This window comes from Trichomonas vaginalis, chromosome III (assembly GCF_026262505.1).
Source record: "Trichomonas vaginalis G3 chromosome III, whole genome shotgun sequence".
Classification (NCBI taxonomy): Eukaryota; Parabasalia; order Trichomonadida; family Trichomonadidae; genus Trichomonas; species Trichomonas vaginalis.
In genome coordinates, this window is record NC_067205.1 from 24173248 (window position 1) to 24194636 (window position 21389).

Sequence of the window (21389 nt, forward strand, 5' to 3'; positions counted from 1 at the left end):
ATAATTACAATCTGGCACTGGATTGAAGTTATTAAATCCGTAATACTTAAAGTTATAACCTAAGACTTTTCATTTTGTTCGCCAGTCATCAAGTAATACTTTGGAAATGAAATTTGAGGAGATTCAATTGGAAAACCTGTCAAATAAGTAACTCCATCAATAGAATCTTTATTTCCCCATAAAAGAGGTTGTGCGGCTGTATAGTTTATCTTATAATTACCAGTATCAAGTAAGATTGCCATAGTTAAATCCGTAAATTTCACCCAATTTTTAGCTTGCGAGAGTGAGTTACTTGTCATTAAGTCTTGTATGTATGCCCTTAGCTTCGGATGAGATCCAATTGCTCCATCATCACCAGCATCTTCGAGTTCTACGCCAGATAAGCATCTTTCATTGTTATCACCGTAATAATATTCAACATTGTAGTGTTTCATTGCCCATTTGTGACAGAAAGGAGTGACAAGGAAAGTAAATTGTTTTCCACCTTTTATGAGACTGCATTTTGTTTCTCTATAAGGAGCATAGTCATCAATAGGATGAAACAAATTCATAAAGAAGCTATCACATCCAAGAGCATGAAAGATTTCGTGTAAATATAAATGATAAAAATGATTTGATGGTGTATCTTCGTCTTCGATCATTGTTGGATAGACTGCAGTATTGAGAAATATCACACCTTGAATTGGTCGTTCACCTCTTTCCATATCTGTTTGATATGATTTTGCAGAAGCGGCCATTAGACCATTATATGCGCGACCGCAAATAATAAAGTGCATATCACATCCGGTTACAGATTGAACTGGTAATGGATCTCTTTGCATTCCAACGCCATCACTATCAATATATATTGTATCCCTTGGCAATGGTCGAACTTGGAAATTTTTTTCTAAAAACTTCCTACAATTCTCTAATGTCCCTATAAAATTTTTCTTTTTCTCTTCAGTCATTAAATTTTCTTCTGTGCATGTTCCTGAAACATATGGATGCCAATGTAGATCTACTCCAGCCTCCCTACATAAATATCTATCTGTTCCTGCTGGATCAAGCCAATCGTAATTAAATTTTAATTTTATTGGGCGAAAATCAGGATAATCGGTAGCATATTTAACTTTTCGTTGTAGATCTCCGTTTCTTTGCATGCGAATAGGATTCGAAAGTATATCAGAAGCACAAAATCGAACAAAAAACATTTTATAAAAATTGAATTTCTGAAGCTCACAAAAATTATGCTCAAAAAATGAAAAAATATTGAGTACATAGCTAGATTAATAAAGATTATATAAATATTGAATTCAAATTTCATTGAATTTTTTCTCTTTGAATTTAAGTTAAAATGGAGCCATACTTGTGATCGAAATTTTAATTTAAAATGTAAACATTTACAAAATTTCAATTGTCATCATCCCTTTTCTATTGAATTTTTTCGTCTTTAAAACAAGTGGCTACATATCAACCCCAACCATTTTGGAATGGATTTAGAGATTTTACTTAGGCTCATATGCGTCATAAACGTAACTAAACTCCAATGGATGATTATAATCTTTTCACTCCACTACATTCTAAAGAAACTCATTCCAACAACCGACGCTCTCATGATTTATTATAATTACTTACATTTAATGGTATTTTCAATGTCAATGAAATGACATATATACGTGAAACATTTGTTCTCTGTTGCTGTGACCTTTTGGTTGTATCCTTGAATAATAGTAGAAGGAGGAGGAATATTTCCATAATAATTGGACCAAATGCTAGTTGGATCTTCTTCTTTAATATTGTAATAGGTTTCATTCGCCTGATTTTTGATATTGGTGCTAAGTAGTCTTTATAAGAATGTAAGGAAATAAGGATTTATGATAAATTTTAAAGTCTAGACTTTTCAATGCTCGATTTTAAGGTTCCGTTAAAATCGAGCTAATCATTGAAAGCTATGACAGACTTTCATATTTCTTCGGACTGTTTCAGAGAATTGAGCCTGAACTCAATTCTCTGAAAAGTCCGGACAAATTTGCTAAATTTTATAAGTAATAACTGTTGTACGAAGATATTTGATATGAATTTTATTCAGAAATGTTTATAATGTATCTAAATAAACAAAAATTTATTCAAACAAAATATGAATTTGGAAATTTATCATTGACAGCCTTTAGATTTCAGGAATGCTTTAACATCATCTTTCTTTCCTGCAGTTACAACTTGATAAGGTGTTTTTCCTTGTTTGTTTAAGGGATTTAACTTGATATCTTTCAAAGAAGTAAGATATTGGACAATTTGGATTTGCCCAGCATAACTTGCTTTATGTAAAGGTGTTTCATCATCTTTATCTAACGCATTTATATCAATATCTCTGCATTGACACAAAATCTGAACAATACTTAAGTTTCCATACAAAGAAGCCCAATGTAAGCTTGTTTCAAACTTGTTATCAATAGCATTTATGTTAATATCCCTGAGATTAACAAGAAATGCAACAATATTGACATTGTTTTTGATACTTGCCAAATGTAAAGCATTTCTATTGTATTTATCGATGACTTTTATGTCACAACCGTTTTCTGTTAAAAGTTTGACTAAATTGAAATCTCCGTTGTTAGAAGCCATCAAAAACATGGTTCTTTGGTATTCAATATCTTTAACTTCGGATAAATTGTTAAGAATTGCAAAGCGAATCGCATCAACGTCGTTTATTTGTGATGCATCTTTTAATATACTGTAAATCTTTTCGAAATCATCACTATTACATTTGCATACTTGTAATAGCTTGACGTATTTGTTTTCTGGGTCAGGTTGCTTTGGAATATATTCCATTTTTTTCGGTATCTTTGGGACATTCTTTGAAGCGTCGAGATATTTGGATAATGATTCCATTAAGTTCGAATTATCTTCTACAACATTATGGATTTGTACTGTTAAACTAGAATTAATTTTTTCTTTTTCTGCTAATTGAGCCTTTAAATGAGCAATATCGTTCTTCTGGTACTCATATACTTTACTTATATGTTCAAATGCTGTTGCTATGTATTTTAGCATACCGGAATTCAAACATTTTCGTAAAATATTTAATAAAGTATTAATTTTATCGATATTTTCACCGCTGTCCATCTTAACAGCTTGAAATATTAAAAATATCTGCTTAGCTGTGTATTTCTTCTGGCATTCGGTGAAAATCCAAATTGCTTGGTCTAAATTTAGTTCTGCATGCTCTAATATTTTGCAAGTATCTTCAACTTTGTAAAAATCAATTAATTTGTTCGTAGAGATAAGCTTATCTATTCCCTTTGCAAGAGTGTTGAAGTCAACTTCAGATTTCATTTTTTATGAAAATTTTTCATCGATGAAAATTTATGAGACGATACAAAATTTTAAATGTAAGATAGTGGATAAATGCTATTGACATGAATAACATGCAGAAACAATGCATTTTCACATGATATATCCTCCGATTATCAATTTTTTAAAATCTTCAATTTCTCCATGATTGTTGTATACGATTTCAAACCGAAAGTTAGTTTATGCATATGCATTAGCACTTAATGGTTTATCCTATACAGAATTTTATGATGAATCTATTCCAATATTGATTCAAATTATCTGATTTTACAGGGTATTTCAATGCCAATAATCAGGTAATATGCATATAAAATGATTTTAATTGATTCCAACTCGACGATCAATTGACAAATCAAATTTATCTATTGATGTTCGGTATAAGATTAGAGTACAGATATTTTTAATAACCACAGTATATAAATGAATGTAATGATACAAATTTTTGGAAATAATGAAAATTAATTTTATTCTTTAAATTACACTTCAGAATTGCAAACGCAAACAATTACAATATAAACTAGTGTCAAGCATACAATTTCCAATCCAATTAAAACAGAACCAATAAAAAATTAGCGAAAATATATGAAATTAATATCAAATAGAGATTTAGTATACGCATAATAATACAATAATATAAAGGATTTGGCTTATTTGTGACCAGCCTGTGCAGCAAATGTAAGCCATGATCCGGCAAAAACGCCGAGGTTTGTAGCGAGAACTGTGCAGAAAACAGCGAGATCAATTTCTTCCTTCTCGAGTTTCTCACTTGTAGCAGTGTATGTAATGCAAAGACCACCCCAATATCCACCTGTTAATGAGAGTGCAAGTGTTACAAAGTCAATGAAAATGTCATCCTGGAGGAAAACACCTTCAACTGGGCAAACATAAAGAACAATGAAGATAAGTCTGCAGAGATGAGGGATCCAAAGATACTTGGCAGATGGCCATGAGAACCATCTTGTAATGAGTCTTCCAACGAAATCACCAACCATAAACATGAAGAGAATGATTGTCATGTACCAATCGCCTAAATTGTGATGATCACCAACATAGAATGCATATCCAGGGAAGAAGGTAAGTGTGATTGCCATGTTAAAGAAGCCTTCAAGAACGAAAGGCCAGATCTTCTTGAAAACACCACCAATTCTCTTCATTCTGACTAAGAAGTTGGATGATGTTTGAGCTAATTTTACTCTTTCTTGGCAAATTTCTGTCTTGTTGAAGATATGGAAGCAAATAGCTGATGATGATGTGCAGATAACAGCAAATGCAAAGTAGAACCATCCATCACCTCTTGGGAATGTCTTTGAGATCATTCTGAGGATGGAAGAAATAAGGCCACCAAGTGCAACACCAGTGTTTGCCATAGCAGAAGTCTTTAAGCCGAAGAGTCCTGCAAAACCCATTGATGTACCATATAAAACACTTTGTGCAACAGAAGTAAGAGCAGCAAGAGTATAAACAACTTGGTACTTTGGAGTTCCAACATTAACGTAAATCCAAACTATAATTTGAACAGCAGCCATTAAAATTGTTGAAGCATACATTCTAGAGACTAACGTAAATTGTTCAATGAAAGGAAGAGTAATAAGATAGCAAACACCACTGGAAATAGTTAAAACTCGTGAAAGTTCCATACCAATGTCTCTTTCTGGGAATAATTTGACAAAGAAATCATTGCCATTAAGAAATGTATTGTAACTGTACAAGATATTTGTTCCGATAAGGAAGAAGAACATTTCAATAGTAAATGTAACTCTATTTTCAATGTTATCATCCTTCTTTTCGCTATCTTTGTTGTCTAATTGTGTTGATGACTCTTCAGACTTCTTATCATCAGATGTATATTCGGAATCCTTCTTGACCTCACCAGACTCTACGTCTTCAACTACTTGAGGATCTTCTTGAGACATTCCTTAATAGAAATGATACATTTTGAGAAGGTTGACATTTTCTTTCAAAAGTTTCAATCAATTGTTTGGCTGATTCATTAAGAAATTTATCACATTCAATTTTATTGAATAGTTCCGAACATTCAAGTTAATCATTATCATTTGTAAACTAATTTAAAATGATAAAATTTTACTATCGGTTTTATTTATAGAATTGTGAAGAATTTAACAAAAATGATAGTTATAGCATATCACTAGATTAACTTAATTATACATAGAAAATAAATTTATGGTTGCAAGAGTAAAAATCTTTACACCAGTATAAACTCTAAGAATTATCTGCCATCAAATATTCTCTTACTTGGAAACCACATTTTAAATACATATACATTTACAGTCATAGTTTATGATCGAAAATAAATGACCAAACTACATTCAATTTTATATCCATTGAAATTAAAACCCTTAATAATCTTACATTGAATCATATTTTAACAAAAATAATTTGCCGTTTTCCATTCAAATATAATTTCTTTAGAAAAAGTCATATTTTAATAATGAGGCTCGTATTGACAGTCGATTTGTATGATCTTTATTATTTGGACTAAGTAATAGATAAAGAAGTGGAAAATAATAGAATCTTTTATTTTTGATACAATATGAGTTAAAATTTTAAAATACATCATCTTCTTAAATACAAATATTTTACCTCATAATCTCTTATTTTACAAGAAAGGTTAAAACAATAAAACAACAATTGATTTCTATTTACGGGTAAAGCCTTTTTGGACTGAAATCCACAAACGTATCTAAGGGTTTCGTTTTGCGAAAAAAACGTACAATACGCAATTTCGCTAAAAAAACATTTAGCTAGCAATTTCGACCTTTGACTCCACTCAAGACGTCACTTTTTTAATTTTGCGGTATCATATTTTTGGAAAATCTTTATGAATATTATATAAAAAGTCTCTTTAATATCTATATTTCATATTTTTATCGATTTTTAAAGTTTTTGCGAAAAGTATTCAATTATTTTTGCTATTTGGTCGGGTAAATGTTAGATTTGCGACATTTTCTGATATGATATTCAGATTCTACGTTGATAATAATGCTTATAGAACCCTCTTGCTATTGTGTCAAAATTGCGAAACCGATAGCAAAAATATCTCGCAATATCAAAATTGAGATATTGAGTGAATTATGCATTATAGAGATTAAAAATCTGATTTGTGAAAACATCTCATCAGTTTCTAGCTAATTCAAAAATCTTTACTATCTTATTCGATTAAAATGAAAAGGGAATAGTTTCATTATGCTTTAAATGACAGCCTTATAATATAATCATAGTTTTCGCTCAATATGCAGCATTTTTTTTCGAAATCTATGGTCAATATCCTAAATACTGATTGCTTTGCATTCATATCTCTTACATTTTCTATACCCACATCACTATTCATTGCTATTCCTATCTTTTTCATTTTTGTTTGTTTCTCATAATTTCTCAAAAAACATGATAACTTGATATTTGTAAATATCATACTTTATAACGTAAATAAGAACTTGACCTATTAAGAAAAGCAGTAATGAAAAGAAAATCTGAAATTCATAAAAATTACAAGTTTCTGATGACAATTAGCTTAATTAAACCAGGTACAAGATTATATAATTGTATTTTCTATCCAATTATCCATATAATATCTTATCCAGAAAAAATAACTTGATCAATACCAAATGATTTTTTAACTAGTAAATAAAGTATTTTCTTTACACACACATTGTATATCATAGTTTTTTTTTTGGTTTCACAAAACATCCAAAAACAAATATGCTATAAAAGTGACAATTTTAGCAAAACGAAACCCTTAACGTATCAAAATGAAATGAACCTACATTGGATTTCAGCAGAAATTTATCGGTTCGATATTTAGATTATTCATTTTTCTTCGACTTTTTTCAAAAACTGCAATTAATAGAGAAATATTTTAAAGATTGTATCCACATAAGAATATATCATTTATATTATGGTCAGGGAACCTTTATATCATAAAAATTTTGGGAAGTTCAAAATCACAGGGTACGGGCGCGAATCATCGAGCAATTGAATTTACATAATAGATAACGTATTTTTTATCAATGTCAACTTTTTATTTTACCACAATACTGTACAAAATGCGAATTAAATAAAATTTTCTTAAACTTCTTCCAAATTCTGAAATTTTCCATTTAATTTGCAAATGCATTTATACACAATTTCCACAGCAACTTGGAAACAATAGATAAATTCATTAATGTATCCGCCATATATTCAAAACAGCTTAAAAATTGAAAATGTGCACGGAATTATTTTTGAATATATAATCAACATAAAAATCTCACAAAAATATTGTTGTGTTTTATCATACAGGAAGCATATCGCACATGTAATGATTTGCGATTTTGTTCCGAAAATATTAATGCAGCACATCCTTCTTTATCAATATTATCAGATTCCATAACTTTTGATCAAAATATTTATTCTGCAGAATTAAATATCGTAAATGGCACATCCTACGATATGAAAATTTACAAAATCAAGGATTCGGGTTTTAGGTTCCGAGTTGATCCAAATGAAAACTTAACAAAATATCGTTTTAAATTTGATAAAGATAATATTTTAGTAAACAGTCAAAAACTCAGTACAACGGATTCCATTCAACGTAGTACATCATCAAATACCGATACTTTAACATCAACAGATGGGACAAGTGTTCAAATTACATATAATCCTTTCTCACTCAAATTTATGAACGATGGTGTTACGTACCTTCAAGTCAACTCCGAAAACTTCATGTTCATTGAGGATGGAAGCGAAATAACTGAGACAGGAACCGAAAATTTTCCTCACGGAAAAACAGCTGTAGGTATAGATATTTCCTTCATGACATCTGGCATAAGACTTACCGGTTTTGGTGAAAATACGAAGTCATTAAATCTTCAAGATACAACATCTGAAAGAAAGTTCATCAGACCAGAGTTCGGATACAACGGATATGTTCCTTTACTTATTGGGCATTCATCAAGTCTCAAACTTAATCCTTCAATTTTTTGGATGAATCCAACCGATACTTTTTACAGTTTGAAGACTACAAGCGATAAGAAAGTATTCAAAATCATATCAGAAGGCGGATTTATCGATATTGTCTTCTTTATTGACAAAATTTCATCTGTCATTACAAAATATGAACAAATTACAGGCAGAGCACCACAACCACCAGCATATGCATTTGGATACCATCAGAACCGTGAAAGTTACGACACAATTGATAAAATTAATGAAGTTTTGAACGGATTTTCTTCAAATGAGATTCCTCATGACACAATAGTCATTAATTCAGACAAATTCACTGACGCACAGATCACAAACTTGAAAGACACTTTAACTTCTCAAAATCGTTACTTAATTTTACAGAAAAAGCCACAAATAAAAATTGACGCAAATAACAATATTTACAAAGAATTTCTTGATGAAAAGATCTTCCTCCAAAAGCCACAAACAGAAACCACAACTCCAGAAACAACAGATCCTTCTGAACCAGCAAATCCTTCTGAAACAACTGAAGAAAATTCATTAAGAAAATTATTTTCATTTGAAAAATCATCAAATGGAAACAAAAACATATTGGTTTATTCAAAGAAAGCAAACAATTTCAACATTTTAGAAGAAACACAAAATGATGATATCTTTGCTGTCGGATTGAATGAAAATGATAAAAATTGTTCTTACCCTGATGTCATAAAATCTGACTATAGATCACTTTACACAAGTAAAGTGTCAAATGGCAATTATTATATACAAAATTCACAAATTTATGTGAATGATCAACAAGATTTTACCGAAAATAAAGAATGGCTCCGCATATAATGTTTTCTTTGATGCAGCTATAAGTAATTCAGAAAACGATGATAACCGTAACTTTTTATCGTCAAATGTTTCAGTGGATCGCAAAAATACGTATGGCCAATACAATCACAAAAAGATTTTGGCGCTGATAGTTTACAAATAGCTGTTAATAACTTAATAACAAACAGTTTATCAGGGTTAGTATACACAGGAAGTGATTTATTTATCGATAAAAGTGACAATGAATTATTATTACGGTTTTATCAATTAAGTTTATTCACTTTTCCTTTTGTTAGAGACAATACTAATTCTATAACAATAACACAAGAACCATATTCTTCTGGTAGTAAAGATTAAATCAAAGCAATGATAAATCAAAGATACCAAATGATTCCAATTTGGTACACAGCTGCTTATCAACACTTTACAACAGGAGATCCAATTGTTAAACCTTTATGGTATTTGTATCCCGACAATGATGATTTCCATGATATTTCTGACCAGTTAATTGTCAGTGATTCTATTATGGTTTGCCCTGTTTTGACTAAAGGAAAAACATCAAGAAATGTTGTAAAACCTCCTGGAAAATGGTTTAATTACGAAACAGGCCAAGAATTCAAAGAAACTGGAAGTTTTGACAGTCCTTTGACAAAACCGTTGATGTTTTTGAAGGCAGGAACTATAATTCCTTTATTTTGCTAGATACAACCAAGATATAACATTACTTATCGTTTTGGATGAAAACAAAAAAGCTGAAGGTTCTTTGTATTACGATGATGGAATTTCTACCAAAAACATCGAAAATAATTTGTATGTTTATTCTGCTTTCACTTATGAAGATGGTATCTTCAAGAATGCACCACATGGAGAGACAACAATCTCTAAAAAGATGGTTTCAATGAAGATTTATAACGCTGACAGTAAAAAAGATGTAAAAATTGACGGAAACGTGACAACTGATGATGGAGGCGTCATTACAGTCACAGGATTAGATATTGATGTTGGTAAGAACTATATTTCATCTTCGCCTAAAGCAATCATTGATTTTTACACTAAATATTTAGGTGAAACAGTTGATATAAGCATTTCGAAAACTCCTCCAGATCCCCGTAACATTGAACGAATTTGTCAAGAATCGGTAGAAATATTTAAGTCTCAAGGAACAGTAATTAAACTTACAGGTGCGTTTACGATAATAGGAGACATTCATGGCAATTTGCAAGATCTTTTAAACATCTTTTCAATATTTGGACTCCCGCCAAAAACAAAATATATGTTCCTCGGAGATTATGTTGACAGAGGACAGTATTCTGTTGAAGTCATTTCATTGTTGCTTTCTCTAGTATGCAAATATCCACATCACGTTTACTTAATCAGAGGAAACCACGAATTTCAACATATTAACAAAGTATATGGTTTTTATGATGAAATCATGGCTAAATATAATAACGGAGAAATATGGAAGACTTTTAATACTGTTTTCAGCTATCTTCCATTAGCTTCAACAATAAATGAACAGATTTTCTGTGTACATGGTGGGTTATCACCATGAACACATTCTATTGTTGATATTGCAAGTATTAGCCTTCCAATTGTAACATACGAAAAATTACCACAAGTATCAGATTTGGTTTGGTCTGATCCTTCTAGTGAATGCCTAGACTTCCAGCCTAGCGATCGTGGCGCTGGAGTATTGTTTGGAAAACGCGCTGTACAGTCATTTTTACAAAATTCTAATTTATCGCTTTTAATACGAGGCCACCAATGCATTTCAACAGGAGTTCATGCATTCGCTGGAATGATGGGCATAACAATCTTCTCTTCCAGTAAATATGTGAACGATGATAACAAATGTGGGGTTTCAGTTGTTTCTGCACATAATAACATGAACTTTTATTCAATTGATGGTCTTAAAATACTTGAAAAAGCCTCTATGTCCCTCAAAGAAGGTTTGATCGGTTTGCAACCATTTTCTCCATCAAAATTAAGGGTTCATAAGCCTAGAAACTACCAAACGATGGACCAACCTTAAGAAAAAAGTTGTTTTTATGCGGATTTGAAATTTATTTTTCAATTTCTGTGTACCATAGCTGACTTACGTTAGCATTATTGTTTTAATATCTGTATATATTACTTTAATAAACTATTTGTATAGTTATCACCTTATTATTTTGATAAATTTCATTTTTGCATTTTATTATAATGAAAACTAACAAAAATTACTAATTATCACACAAACAAACTTGTGGCACAGTAATTTAGCCTAAACCTTAGCATAAAGAGTGAAATATATTTTAAAAAATCACATTGTTACAAAATTATGTATTTAAAATACAATCCCCATGAAAACAAAATGATCCACAATATTGTTGAGATTCAATTAATTGAATGAAATATTAATATTTTATATTCTTCAATATCAGTAATATCTGATCATGTATTGAGTCTCCTAATGGACAAATATAAGATTGATACTGTGAAATCTACTGCAACTTATATTTGTCAGTATCTTCTTTTCACTTTTGTATAAATGCTATTTTTGCTTTTCTTCAAGAAAAATGTCGAAATTCCTGACGGAGTGAGATCCAGTTTCATAGGAAGCTATGGATTTCTTCCAGATGGAGAGTATCATTTTACATTTAATCCCATTCAAAAATCTACAGATCCAGAAACAATAGTCTTATCATTCTTAACTAAGGCAGAATATCGTAAATTACCATTTTATAGCACAGAAACAGCAAATAACTGCAATTATCAGTTTGCAGATTTGAGTTATACCCTTGAAATCAAAAATGAAAGTGTGAAATTAGATGGAAATTTTACAGATGATCGTATATACATATTCCATGTTCTTAAGTGCAACTCAACAAATGAAATTACATTATCAGAACAGTTCAGAAACAAAAATACATTTTTAGATTCCAGGGTTATTCCGTGTAAAACCATATATCCTATTTGCATTGGCGCAACATTACTGTTGTTTTCATTTTGGGCCATATTTAACAACAACAAAGCAAGAGCAAGAGGAACTATCTTCATTTTCACGACATTATGCGGAACTGTTTACACATTTCACTTAATTGGTGAGTACATAGCAATTAAATTCAGCGAAAAGACAGATTCGATACTTGCTGTTTCGATAATTACGATAATTATTGATATTTTTAACGATTCTATCTTCTTTACATCGATAATGATCATGTCCAGTGGATTTGGACTTATTAACATATCATTATCTCTATTTACTAAGATCAAAGCCGTTTTAGTTCCTTTAATTTTATTTACTTTCGCTGCGATTAGTTCTAATATACCTACTAAGTACGTTGTCATTACATATCCTGCTGTTATACTCTGTACAATCGTTTTCGGTTACGATATCCTCAAATTAATTCGTCAAGGTGAAAAACGAGTTATGGCACACATGTTGGTCATCCAACGAACAGGAATTGATCCAGATACAACACCAATAGGTGCCAGATACAAGATATTTAGACAAATGACATTTTATGTTGCTTCTGCAATTTCGTTATTTTGTTTGATGTTGATTTTCGAAGCTTGTTATGATTTAGACAGATATTTATTCGAAATCATTGATTTCATTGTCCATTTCAGTCTCCTTTCTGTTTTATTGTACATTTACAGACCAGGAAAAGCTGACTATTTGGCTGACGAAAACAATGTTTCAGAAACATTTGATTTAGATGATTTAGACACAATTGGAAACACATTGAGACTTACATCTAATGCAGAAACAATGAGACGATGGGAACCAGGAGAATCCCTTCCAAGAGAACCAACTTACACTTCAAAGAAGAAAGCAAATGATGGACAATTGTATTCAGCTTTATAAATATTTATATTTTTATTTTAACTTTTTTTTATTAATAAAAATCAGTTTGTAAATGCATCTAAAAACTATTTTTTAATAAATTTGCATTGTAAGAAATGCTATGTATGTATATTAATAATATATATCTAATAGAATATCTGATAATAAGTGCTATGGCTCATAATTCATGCTTTTTGGAAGAGATAAAATTCAAATTCAGAAATATCAGCATAATTGCAATAAGATTGAACAGGAACAACATGGTATAAATTACGAAATTTTTTAAACACGACGATAGGGGAAGCTTGGCCTTTAGCGCGCCCTTAAACGTCGAAAAACATAAGGAATACCAACATTTGAACAATTATTTCTCTGTTTACCATAACTGTTGATATTTGCAATACATATTGCTTCAGGATAAATATTTAACGCATTTTGAAATTCTTTTGTGTACATTAAATTAACATTCGCATCTCCATAGTCAGTATTAGTATTTGAGATGTAGCAATGAATTATATTCATTGTTCAATAATCATATGCATTAAATATTTGAGATTTTACATCATTGTCACAAATTATTGAGTCTTCGATATTCAATGAGTTTCCAACTTTCAATGAAGCAATTAGAGGCCATAAGCCAACCTTATTTGAAATAACATTCAAATGATGAAAATGTGCTTTTCCGATTTCATTTGTAATTACGTATTCTAGGTAATTGCCATTTTGTAAGTATGCCGAATATTTTGCAACAGCTATACCTGTTGAATCAAATATATGTAGTCCAGGATGCCTTCCTGTGTTATAAGAATTATTAATCGCGTTTACAATGATATTTCCTCTTTGATTCGATGATACGACACCTTGTCCATTATTGTCATCGTTATTTGCAAATGTTGACTCATTTAAATGGTTCGCAAAATTGAAACCTCTTGAAACTCTAGATGAACAATGGAGAAAGTAATAAGATTTGTAGCATATGTTGAACATACATGTATTTGTACAGATTGGCTTTCATCAAACATCTTTAACGCTACTCCACCTGTAGGACTGAAATTATTGGTGAAAAAAGTTTTCTCAATATAGAGTTTTGTCGCTGAATAAGTTGAATTCAGGTATATGCAACTATTTGCGAGATTTTGAAACAAGCAGTTTTCAACATCGTAGTTGAGCAACGGAAAGATAAGCCCAGATTGTTTGAAAACACTTGTCTGCTTGATAAAATCATTGGTTCCATAGAAATCTTGAAATGAACTATATAGGGCTAAAGTTTTGGGCCTGTTAACCCTATTGAAAACAAGAATGGATAGCATTCATTAAAATGATAATCAATTCTATGAGTTCCCTCAAAACTCGTCTATTGTCGTTGTTATTGACTGCAATATTTTATATCGAATATTGTTACTATTAATTTTTAGTAATATTTATAAGATTTTAAAATTGAATGGACATTTAATTTGACTTTTGAAATTTAGTTCAAATTTCAATAATCAAAAATTATTGCTTTTTACATATGACATATAAAATTAAATATTAATGAAATAACCTCAAAAAAGCTTAACGTGCATGGATAAAATTTATTATCTATAATGCAATTAACTATACTGCAGAAATACAGAAATACAATATTGTAAAATTTGATCGATCAATATGGTTAGATTAGTAGTATATGTGGAAGGGTTGTGTGACTTTTTTTGTAAACGTAAGAATTCATACAATATCGAGCGATTTTGTATCATTTTTTTTAACATATGAAGTAAAAAATGTATGATTCTGACGGTTTTTATTCTTACGTTTTTGAATAAATCAAGATTTAAAAAATTTTCAAAATTGTAAGACATTTACACTCAGCCCAAATATTATATACTAAACGCATTAAAAAATTAACATATTAATTTTAAAATAATTTATTTTTTATCTTTTATAAAAGAAGCTATATATAGATGATGTCAGATATTCCGCGATTAATTAAACATTGTTTAAATCCTGAATGGAATCAATGGAGTCATAATCAAAGACCTCATAAACGAGTAAAAGATTCACTACCATAATGAAATAAAAAATAAAAAAATAAACTTTAAAAATTCATGTCTCAGAATCAACATTGAACTTTAAGAAACTAATGATTATTTGAATTTATGATATCAATTATTTGATTTATTCTTTCTTCAATCTCTTCTATTCTTTTTGTTAAATCATCTATTTTCATTAATGAGGTGATTCTTGATTGAGGAATAGATTTCAAACTAACCACCCCCTTTATTTTTGAAATTTTGAATCCATCAACTTTAAACATTTTATTCAATTTACATGTTGTCAATTCTTCAAATAATTTTTTATTATTAGCATAATAGTCATTAAATTCTTCAACAGATGAAAAAAATTTTATTTCAGTAATTGGTTTAACAACGTTTATTTTTTGTTGAACATCTTCACTTTCATTTATTTCTTCCTCCTCTGTTTCATTTATTTTTAAAATTGGTTTCATTTATCATTAAATAAAAATTAGAATATAAGTGATGAAATATATTTTTTAATTAATATTAAATCAGAAATGGCGGCAGGATTCTTTAAAAAATTATGGGATGGAATTAAGAAAGCTGCGGGTTGGGTTCATAAAAAGATTATTAAACCCGTTGCAAACTTTTTAGCACCAGTAGCGAAAACGGCAGGAACTATCATAGGTGGAGTATTAGGTACTAAAGCAGGTAATCCGGCGATGGGAGCACAAGCAGGTAACGCAGTTGGTGGAATAGCTGAAGGAATACTTAATAAAATAGGAGGTAGATAGTGGAAAAATAAATTATTTTTATCTTAGTATCGGTTGAAGTCTTTGATAAACTTTTTCTCCTTTATTTAATATTTCTCTTATTGGGGCAGCTTTTGGTGTTATTGATTCAGCAACGTCACTAATTGCTTCTTTATTCTTAAATATCCAATTTGCTCCTTTCTTCATTGTTTCCCAAACTTTATGCGCTCCTCTTTTTACTTTATCCCATAATTTTTTAAAGAATCCTGCAGCCATAGTTGATTATTTCATTAAAATTAAAAATTCATTTTCATCTTTTAATTTTGATTTTTTATTTATTAATAAATGACGACTAACTATTTGGTGCCAAACACTAAACCGATTAATGGAAATGTGTTTCATTCATTCGAAAAGATAAATGAAATATTCGCAAAGAATGACGGTAGAAGATATTATAGAGAACTTGAAAGTTCATGCTATGACTCTGATGCTCCATATTTTGATGATAAACAAACTCATTTAAGAATTACAAATCCGGCTCATGATGTGAACCAATTAGGTGACACATATATTAAACGCAAAGTTAAAGCAACTCTAGTTTCAAAAAAGCTTTCACATGTGATGCCGCTTTTAAATGCATGCGTTTATTCGTTGGTTACAAATCATCAAATCAAAGCTTTAAACAATTAGAAGTAGAAACCGAAAGAGGTGATGCCGGTTATCTTCAGATGGATTGCGCCCGTGAATCTTTCGCATTTGCAACATATAAACCAAAATCAGAAAGGAAAGTTAAAAAGTTTGTTCATTCGTTATATAATAATGTTCAAAAATATGATAACTCAGTATGTGGTAAATATATTGACCCTTCAGAAGTTTTCAAGAAGCAAATGAAGAAGTTGATGTCACTTTTGATATGATTATTCCGGTAAATGATTTGTTAGCATTTCAGGCGTTCGATGATTATCCTAAATCATTTGGTGATATCATTCTTAAATATTATGTTTTCAGGGATACTTTAGTATTTTGTCAGGTTGACCCGTTAAGAGTTGCTGATTTACAAAATTACGTTTATGAAAAGATAACTGATGAAAATTATGAAAAGATTATGAATCATGTTTATAAATATGATCGCAAATTCCAACAAATCGGACTTCCTGCCAAATTAATTACAAGCTTAGCCGCTACATCTGCTGACGCAACAGTTGATGACGTTATTATTTCATGCACAAAGATGGAAGTTTTAGAGGATAAATGCATTACACCAGGATACGGTTTAATTGAAGAATCAGTTAAAGCAATACCACGTTTATTCAGTAAGGAAGATCCATTCATGATTCCAGCTCAACATATTGACGTTCGTTCACTAAATGGAGGTTGCATCACTCCTGAAGGTATTAGCTCAGATTTCTCATACGCTCTTCATAATGTTACAGATGTTGTGTTAACATTTCCGAAGAATGCAATGCAAAGAACAGTTTTAGAAAATCCAATGCTTCGAGGTCTTCAGGTCACTATAGATTCCAGAAACTTCCCCGATCAAGCGATGACCACAGTGGGTGACATATTCTTTACACGTATGCTTCAAGCTTCTGATTTAGATGGAGTGAATGAATGCACAGAAGAATACGAGGACTCATTAACTAGACCACTGAATGCAGATGATGGCACGCCATTAGCTAGAACATGGAAAGACCAAACTTCATTCTTATGCACTATTCCAGTTCAACGTGATGGAGCGGGTATATTCTTTGATGGATTAGAAACTTTCAACTCACAAGTTACAGTACAAGTGAAAGCTTATCCAATCATTCAGGGTGAAAATGACACTTACTGTTCAAAGGTGACAAATCCTCCTCAGGTTTGGTTTACTAGGACTACATATTGGACATGGACACCGGATGAAGGTTTGAAATATCATCCAACAGGTACACCACCACAGTATAGAAGTTCATATGATGAAATATTGATGAATAGAAATGTTTAAAATTATAAATTTATTTTTGATTAAATGGATTTAAATTCATCCACCCCTTATGAAGAATTAGGAGTATATAATACATACGTAGATGATATGATTAATGAAGCATTGAGTGATAATAGAAATGCTCTATCTAAGGAAAAATTAATGAAAATTCCATATTCTGAATGTTACTTAAATTCAATCACTGCAGCAATTGGTAAACAAAATAAAGGTAAAACATTAACGATATTAAAACAAATTATCATTATTGCTAACACTTCCCCCTATTCACATGTGTTAATTTATATCAACCGTTCAGGTTCACCTTCAGATGATACATTTGAATCTTTAAAGCATTTAATCAAAATTCCAATTATTTATTTATCACAAGAAGAAGCAGAAGATTATTTAAAAAACTTTTTAATGTATAAAGAATTATATAATACAATCAAGAAGCAAGGATTAGAGGATAAAATTATTGATAAACAACGGGATGAATTATTTGAAACACTTTCTATTTCAAATTTTGATAGAGAATTTTTGCATTCACTCATTTTTCTAGATGATGCAGTGAAATCAAAACTAATAACAAATGAGAAATCATATTTTAATCAGTTATTAACTCAATGTCGACACATTCAGTGTTCATTCTTTATGGCTGTTCAATATTTCAAAGCATTAAGCACAAACATTAAATCAAATCTATCAACCTTTTCATTTTCAGTGGGTTTAGTCGTCAACAGTTGAACGTTATGCTTTATCAAGTGAATTTACCAATGAGCATTAATGAACTTTACACACAATATCAGCAATTAGGTGAACATGGAAAAATAATAGTTGATTTAAATAAAGGAAGTGTTAAATTTGATTAACTTTTTATAATTAATTTTTATTTTTTATTTATAATTAAACATGACAGAAATAGCAAATCTTCTACAGGTTCCATTAAAACAAGGACAAACAAAAAGGGTGCATATAATAGAACTATGAAAGTTCCTGATGGAATGAAAGAATTAGTTCATATTGTTGCTGGTCTTCAAAAAGATGTTAAACAAATGAGAAACGTTTTAACATTACCAGAAGCTCAAGCATATGCCAAACGTCATGGTCCAAATTGGGAAGCACACGAAGCAGACATTACGGGTCCAAATGGAAAACCTGATGGTATAAATGAAGTTTTCGTTACTGATGGTCAAGGTAATATTAAAGTCATAAATGGTTATAAATTAACTATATCTGATTATCCTAAACGTAAAGCATATAATGAACGTTATCCTATGCAATTTGATGAAAATGGAAAAGCTGTTAAACAATACATTGGAGAAGGTGAAAATGGTCCAATTAATTCATACCGTCATAATCCATATTCTTATTTCAATGAAGAATTAAATGCTATTGAAGAGGGACCGGATGGATTACCACGATATTCTAACCAGTTTGATGGTCAATATGCAAATATTAGACCTGAAATTTCAGCTAAGAAATTCTTTAAAGTTGCTTTATTCGATCCAGTTTTCGCAAATGTTAAAGATGAACTTAAACAGCAATTCCAACCAATTATAGTAGCAAGAATTGCATCAGGTGCTTTATCTCAAGCATTCAAAGATTTAATTAAGAAACCATTATATCAGCAACGTGGTTTAACTTATGATTTAGTTAAGGAATCAGATAAAAGAAAATTTGAGAAATCAGATGATTATAAGAATGCAATTAATGAATATATTCGGTCTATTAATTTCGATGAAAGCTAAAAATCAACTTCATGAACAAATACAGGGAATAATAGATTCAAAAGTTCCAGCAAAATAAAAGTTTAAATATATTTTTTTTATTCGATTATAAATGAGAAGACGTTTCACTAGTCAAAAGAACACTAACGCAAAAGCAGAGATTACGGTTGGTTATAACGTAAATGATGATAAATCACGAATTATTCAAAATGTTAAAGTTAATGTTAGCCCTGAATTAACAAGGTCAGCAACTCAACCAAATTTATTAACTCGTGACTTACCGAAAAAGGAGGAGGAGCAAAATAAAGAAGATGGAGACCCAATCATTTTATCTGAACCCGGTAAAGAACCTGTTGAAATTCCCACTTATCCAACATACCCCCACCTCTTTCATCAAACATCGAGAACCCATATAAAATAGACATTAATTCTGAATTAATGAAAATTTACCGTGATATAATAATTAATAATTATGATTCAATAATAAATTTAATTGACCAATCCGGTTTAATTATTTTACCTTATGAATCATTAATTCACATTATCGCCATTCTTTGTGATGTTCAAGATTCAGACGTTAAGATTCAATTTTTCATAGATGATGAGGTTTCATGCTGCGGAACAGTTGCAAAAATAAATCCTATAAAGGATATTAGCACAATTAAGATATCAAAGAACGGAACAACAACTGAACTTCATTTAACATATAATGATATTTATAATAAAATAGTTGATGAATATAAAATATCACTTGAAAAATTCTTTGTTAAGGCTATTTAATATTCAAGCATTAACATTATCGAATAATAATCCTTTGAATCATAATCAATAATAATTGACCTTTCACCAGTTTCTATCGTTTGTTTTATTTCTTTTTGTTCCCCACTATCCGGATCGGTCATTGTAATTGTTTTTGTTATAGTATCAGCTTTATCTTTAACTTCAATCTTTTTTCCATCGGGATATTTAAACCAAAATTCCAAAAATTCGATATTGTCAATCTGTTCATATTTTAATCTATCAATTACATTTTTAATACCATCTGAAAATCTTATGAAATGGTCATTATATGGGTTTGATTGAACTAAATTTGAATGAAGTGAAATATAACCTGTTGATGAATATGACATTGACTCATATTTTCTGAAAACACTAAAATTTATAACATGAATGAATTTCTTATTCGTTGAATTTATGAATTCTTGAGGTAATCTTATTCTAGTTTTATTTATCACTGGAAAATAACGCTTTACCATATTTTTAATCGTAATAAAAATGTCAATTATCAATATTATTTCGAATAATAGCTGTGAATTAAATTTAACAGTTAGCGGAATTTATAATGTTACTCTCGTTTCTGTGAGTGGTAAATTTAATCCCATTCTTTTAGACCCTTCAGATTATATATCATTTATTAAAGATGACCTTGAAAAAACGTATGATATGTATATAAATAATGTGATAGCGAAATGGGATATTAACATGATTTTAAGTTATTTAAATGAATCATTTATCGTATGGTATGAAGAAAATTTTAAATCAAAACCTGATAAACTTTTTGAACTTGATGAAATAAATAACCTTATTAAATTTCCGCTGAAAATTAAATTTTGTACTCCTCATCTTCGTTCATTGTTGGGGATATTAAATTTTGAAAAAGATGTTGGGGATGTTTTGTATTCTGACACTGGTTCCAATTTCATTTTAATCAAATGTGATAAAGTTAATACCCCAATGAGATTTTCACATCAAACATTAGACCCTAACTCTTACCCATCAATACAAAACATTTTATCCATCAACTTAAACACATTTTCTTTATCATATCCGTTTCAATTATCCGGGAATTCATTTATTCTTCATTCAAAAGATTTATCAAATATTAAATTTAGAATAACTGACCTATTTGATTGTGATTTAGAATTCATGAATGAAATATTATGGCAATTTCAAATAGAAAAAATAGGTGATGAGATAACGGATTAAATATTTATTTTTAAATCATAATAAATGATTAAACAA

The 21389-nt window shown here is 30.1% G+C and overlaps 10 protein-coding genes and 2 pseudogenes across 12 annotated transcripts, besides 1 other annotated feature; 7 read left to right on the top strand and 5 right to left on the bottom strand.

The window, feature by feature from the left end:
• Positions 1-59: 59 nt before the first annotated feature.
• Positions 60-1169, bottom strand: TVAGG3_0754940 (regulation of choline O-acetyltransferase protein; the record flags this gene model as incomplete). Its single annotated transcript, XM_001318194.2, has 1 exon — positions 60-1139. The coding sequence occupies one exon, from the start codon at positions 1137-1139 to the stop codon at positions 60-62; it is 1080 nt and encodes a 359-aa protein (XP_001318229.1).
• Positions 1170-2133: 964 nt separating this feature from the next.
• On the bottom strand, positions 2134-3312 carry TVAGG3_0754960 (protein ubiquitination; the record flags this gene model as incomplete). Its single annotated transcript, XM_001318195.1, has 1 exon — positions 2134-3312. The coding sequence occupies one exon, from the start codon at positions 3310-3312 to the stop codon at positions 2134-2136; it is 1179 nt and encodes a 392-aa protein (XP_001318230.1).
• Positions 3313-3902: 590 nt separating this feature from the next.
• Positions 3903-5285, bottom strand: TVAGG3_0754970 (nucleoside transmembrane transporter protein; the record flags this gene model as incomplete). Its single annotated transcript, XM_001318196.2, has 1 exon — positions 3978-5243. One exon carries the CDS (start codon positions 5241-5243, stop codon positions 3978-3980), a length of 1266 nt encoding a protein of 421 aa, XP_001318231.1.
• A 2491-nt stretch (positions 5286-7776) lies between these two features.
• On the top strand, positions 7777-9123 carry TVAGG3_0754980 (alpha-1,3-glucosidase protein; the record flags this gene model as incomplete). Its single annotated transcript, XM_001318197.1, has 1 exon — positions 7777-9123. The coding sequence occupies one exon, from the start codon at positions 7777-7779 to the stop codon at positions 9121-9123; it is 1347 nt and encodes a 448-aa protein (XP_001318232.1).
• A 345-nt stretch (positions 9124-9468) lies between these two features.
• Positions 9469-9804, top strand: TVAGG3_0754990 (alpha-1,4-glucosidase protein; the record flags this gene model as incomplete). The annotated part of the gene is made up of 1 exon (XM_001318198.1): positions 9469-9804. The coding sequence occupies one exon, from the start codon at positions 9469-9471 to the stop codon at positions 9802-9804; it is 336 nt and encodes a 111-aa protein (XP_001318233.1).
• Positions 9805-9991: 187 nt separating this feature from the next.
• TVAGG3_0755000 (phosphoprotein phosphatase protein) lies at positions 9992-10654 on the top strand (the record flags this gene model as incomplete). The annotated part of the gene is made up of 1 exon (XM_001318199.1): positions 9992-10654. The coding sequence occupies one exon, from the start codon at positions 9992-9994 to the stop codon at positions 10652-10654; it is 663 nt and encodes a 220-aa protein (XP_001318234.1).
• Positions 10655-11536: 882 nt separating this feature from the next.
• Positions 11537-13009, top strand: TVAGG3_0755010 (lung seven transmembrane receptor family; the record flags this gene model as incomplete). The annotated part of the gene is made up of 1 exon (XM_001318200.1): positions 11633-12952. The coding sequence occupies one exon, from the start codon at positions 11633-11635 to the stop codon at positions 12950-12952; it is 1320 nt and encodes a 439-aa protein (XP_001318235.1).
• Positions 13010-13456: 447 nt separating this feature from the next.
• TVAGG3_0755020 (uncharacterized protein) lies at positions 13457-14229 on the bottom strand (the record flags this gene model as incomplete). Its single annotated transcript, XM_001318201.2, has 1 exon — positions 13457-13918. The coding sequence occupies one exon, from the start codon at positions 13916-13918 to the stop codon at positions 13457-13459; it is 462 nt and encodes a 153-aa protein (XP_001318236.1).
• Positions 14230-15737: 1508 nt separating this feature from the next.
• Positions 15738-15953, bottom strand: TVAGG3_0755030 (uncharacterized protein; the record flags this gene model as incomplete). The annotated part of the gene is made up of 1 exon (XM_001318202.1): positions 15738-15953. The coding sequence occupies one exon, from the start codon at positions 15951-15953 to the stop codon at positions 15738-15740; it is 216 nt and encodes a 71-aa protein (XP_001318237.1).
• Positions 15954-16908: 955 nt separating this feature from the next.
• Positions 16909-17661, top strand: TVAGG3_0755040 (uncharacterized protein; the record flags this gene model as incomplete). Its single annotated transcript, XM_051245390.1, has 1 exon — positions 16909-17661. The coding sequence occupies one exon, from the start codon at positions 16909-16911 to the stop codon at positions 17659-17661; it is 753 nt and encodes a 250-aa protein (XP_051091977.1).
• A 147-nt stretch (positions 17662-17808) lies between these two features.
• Positions 17809-21389: part of a mobile genetic element that runs on past the window's edge.
• Positions 18550-19118, top strand: TVAGG3_0755060 (annotated as a pseudogene). Its single transcript has one exon. A coding segment is annotated over exon 1 (569 nt).
• TVAGG3_0755070 lies at positions 19480-20147 on the top strand (annotated as a pseudogene). The gene has a single exon. A coding segment is annotated over exon 1 (668 nt).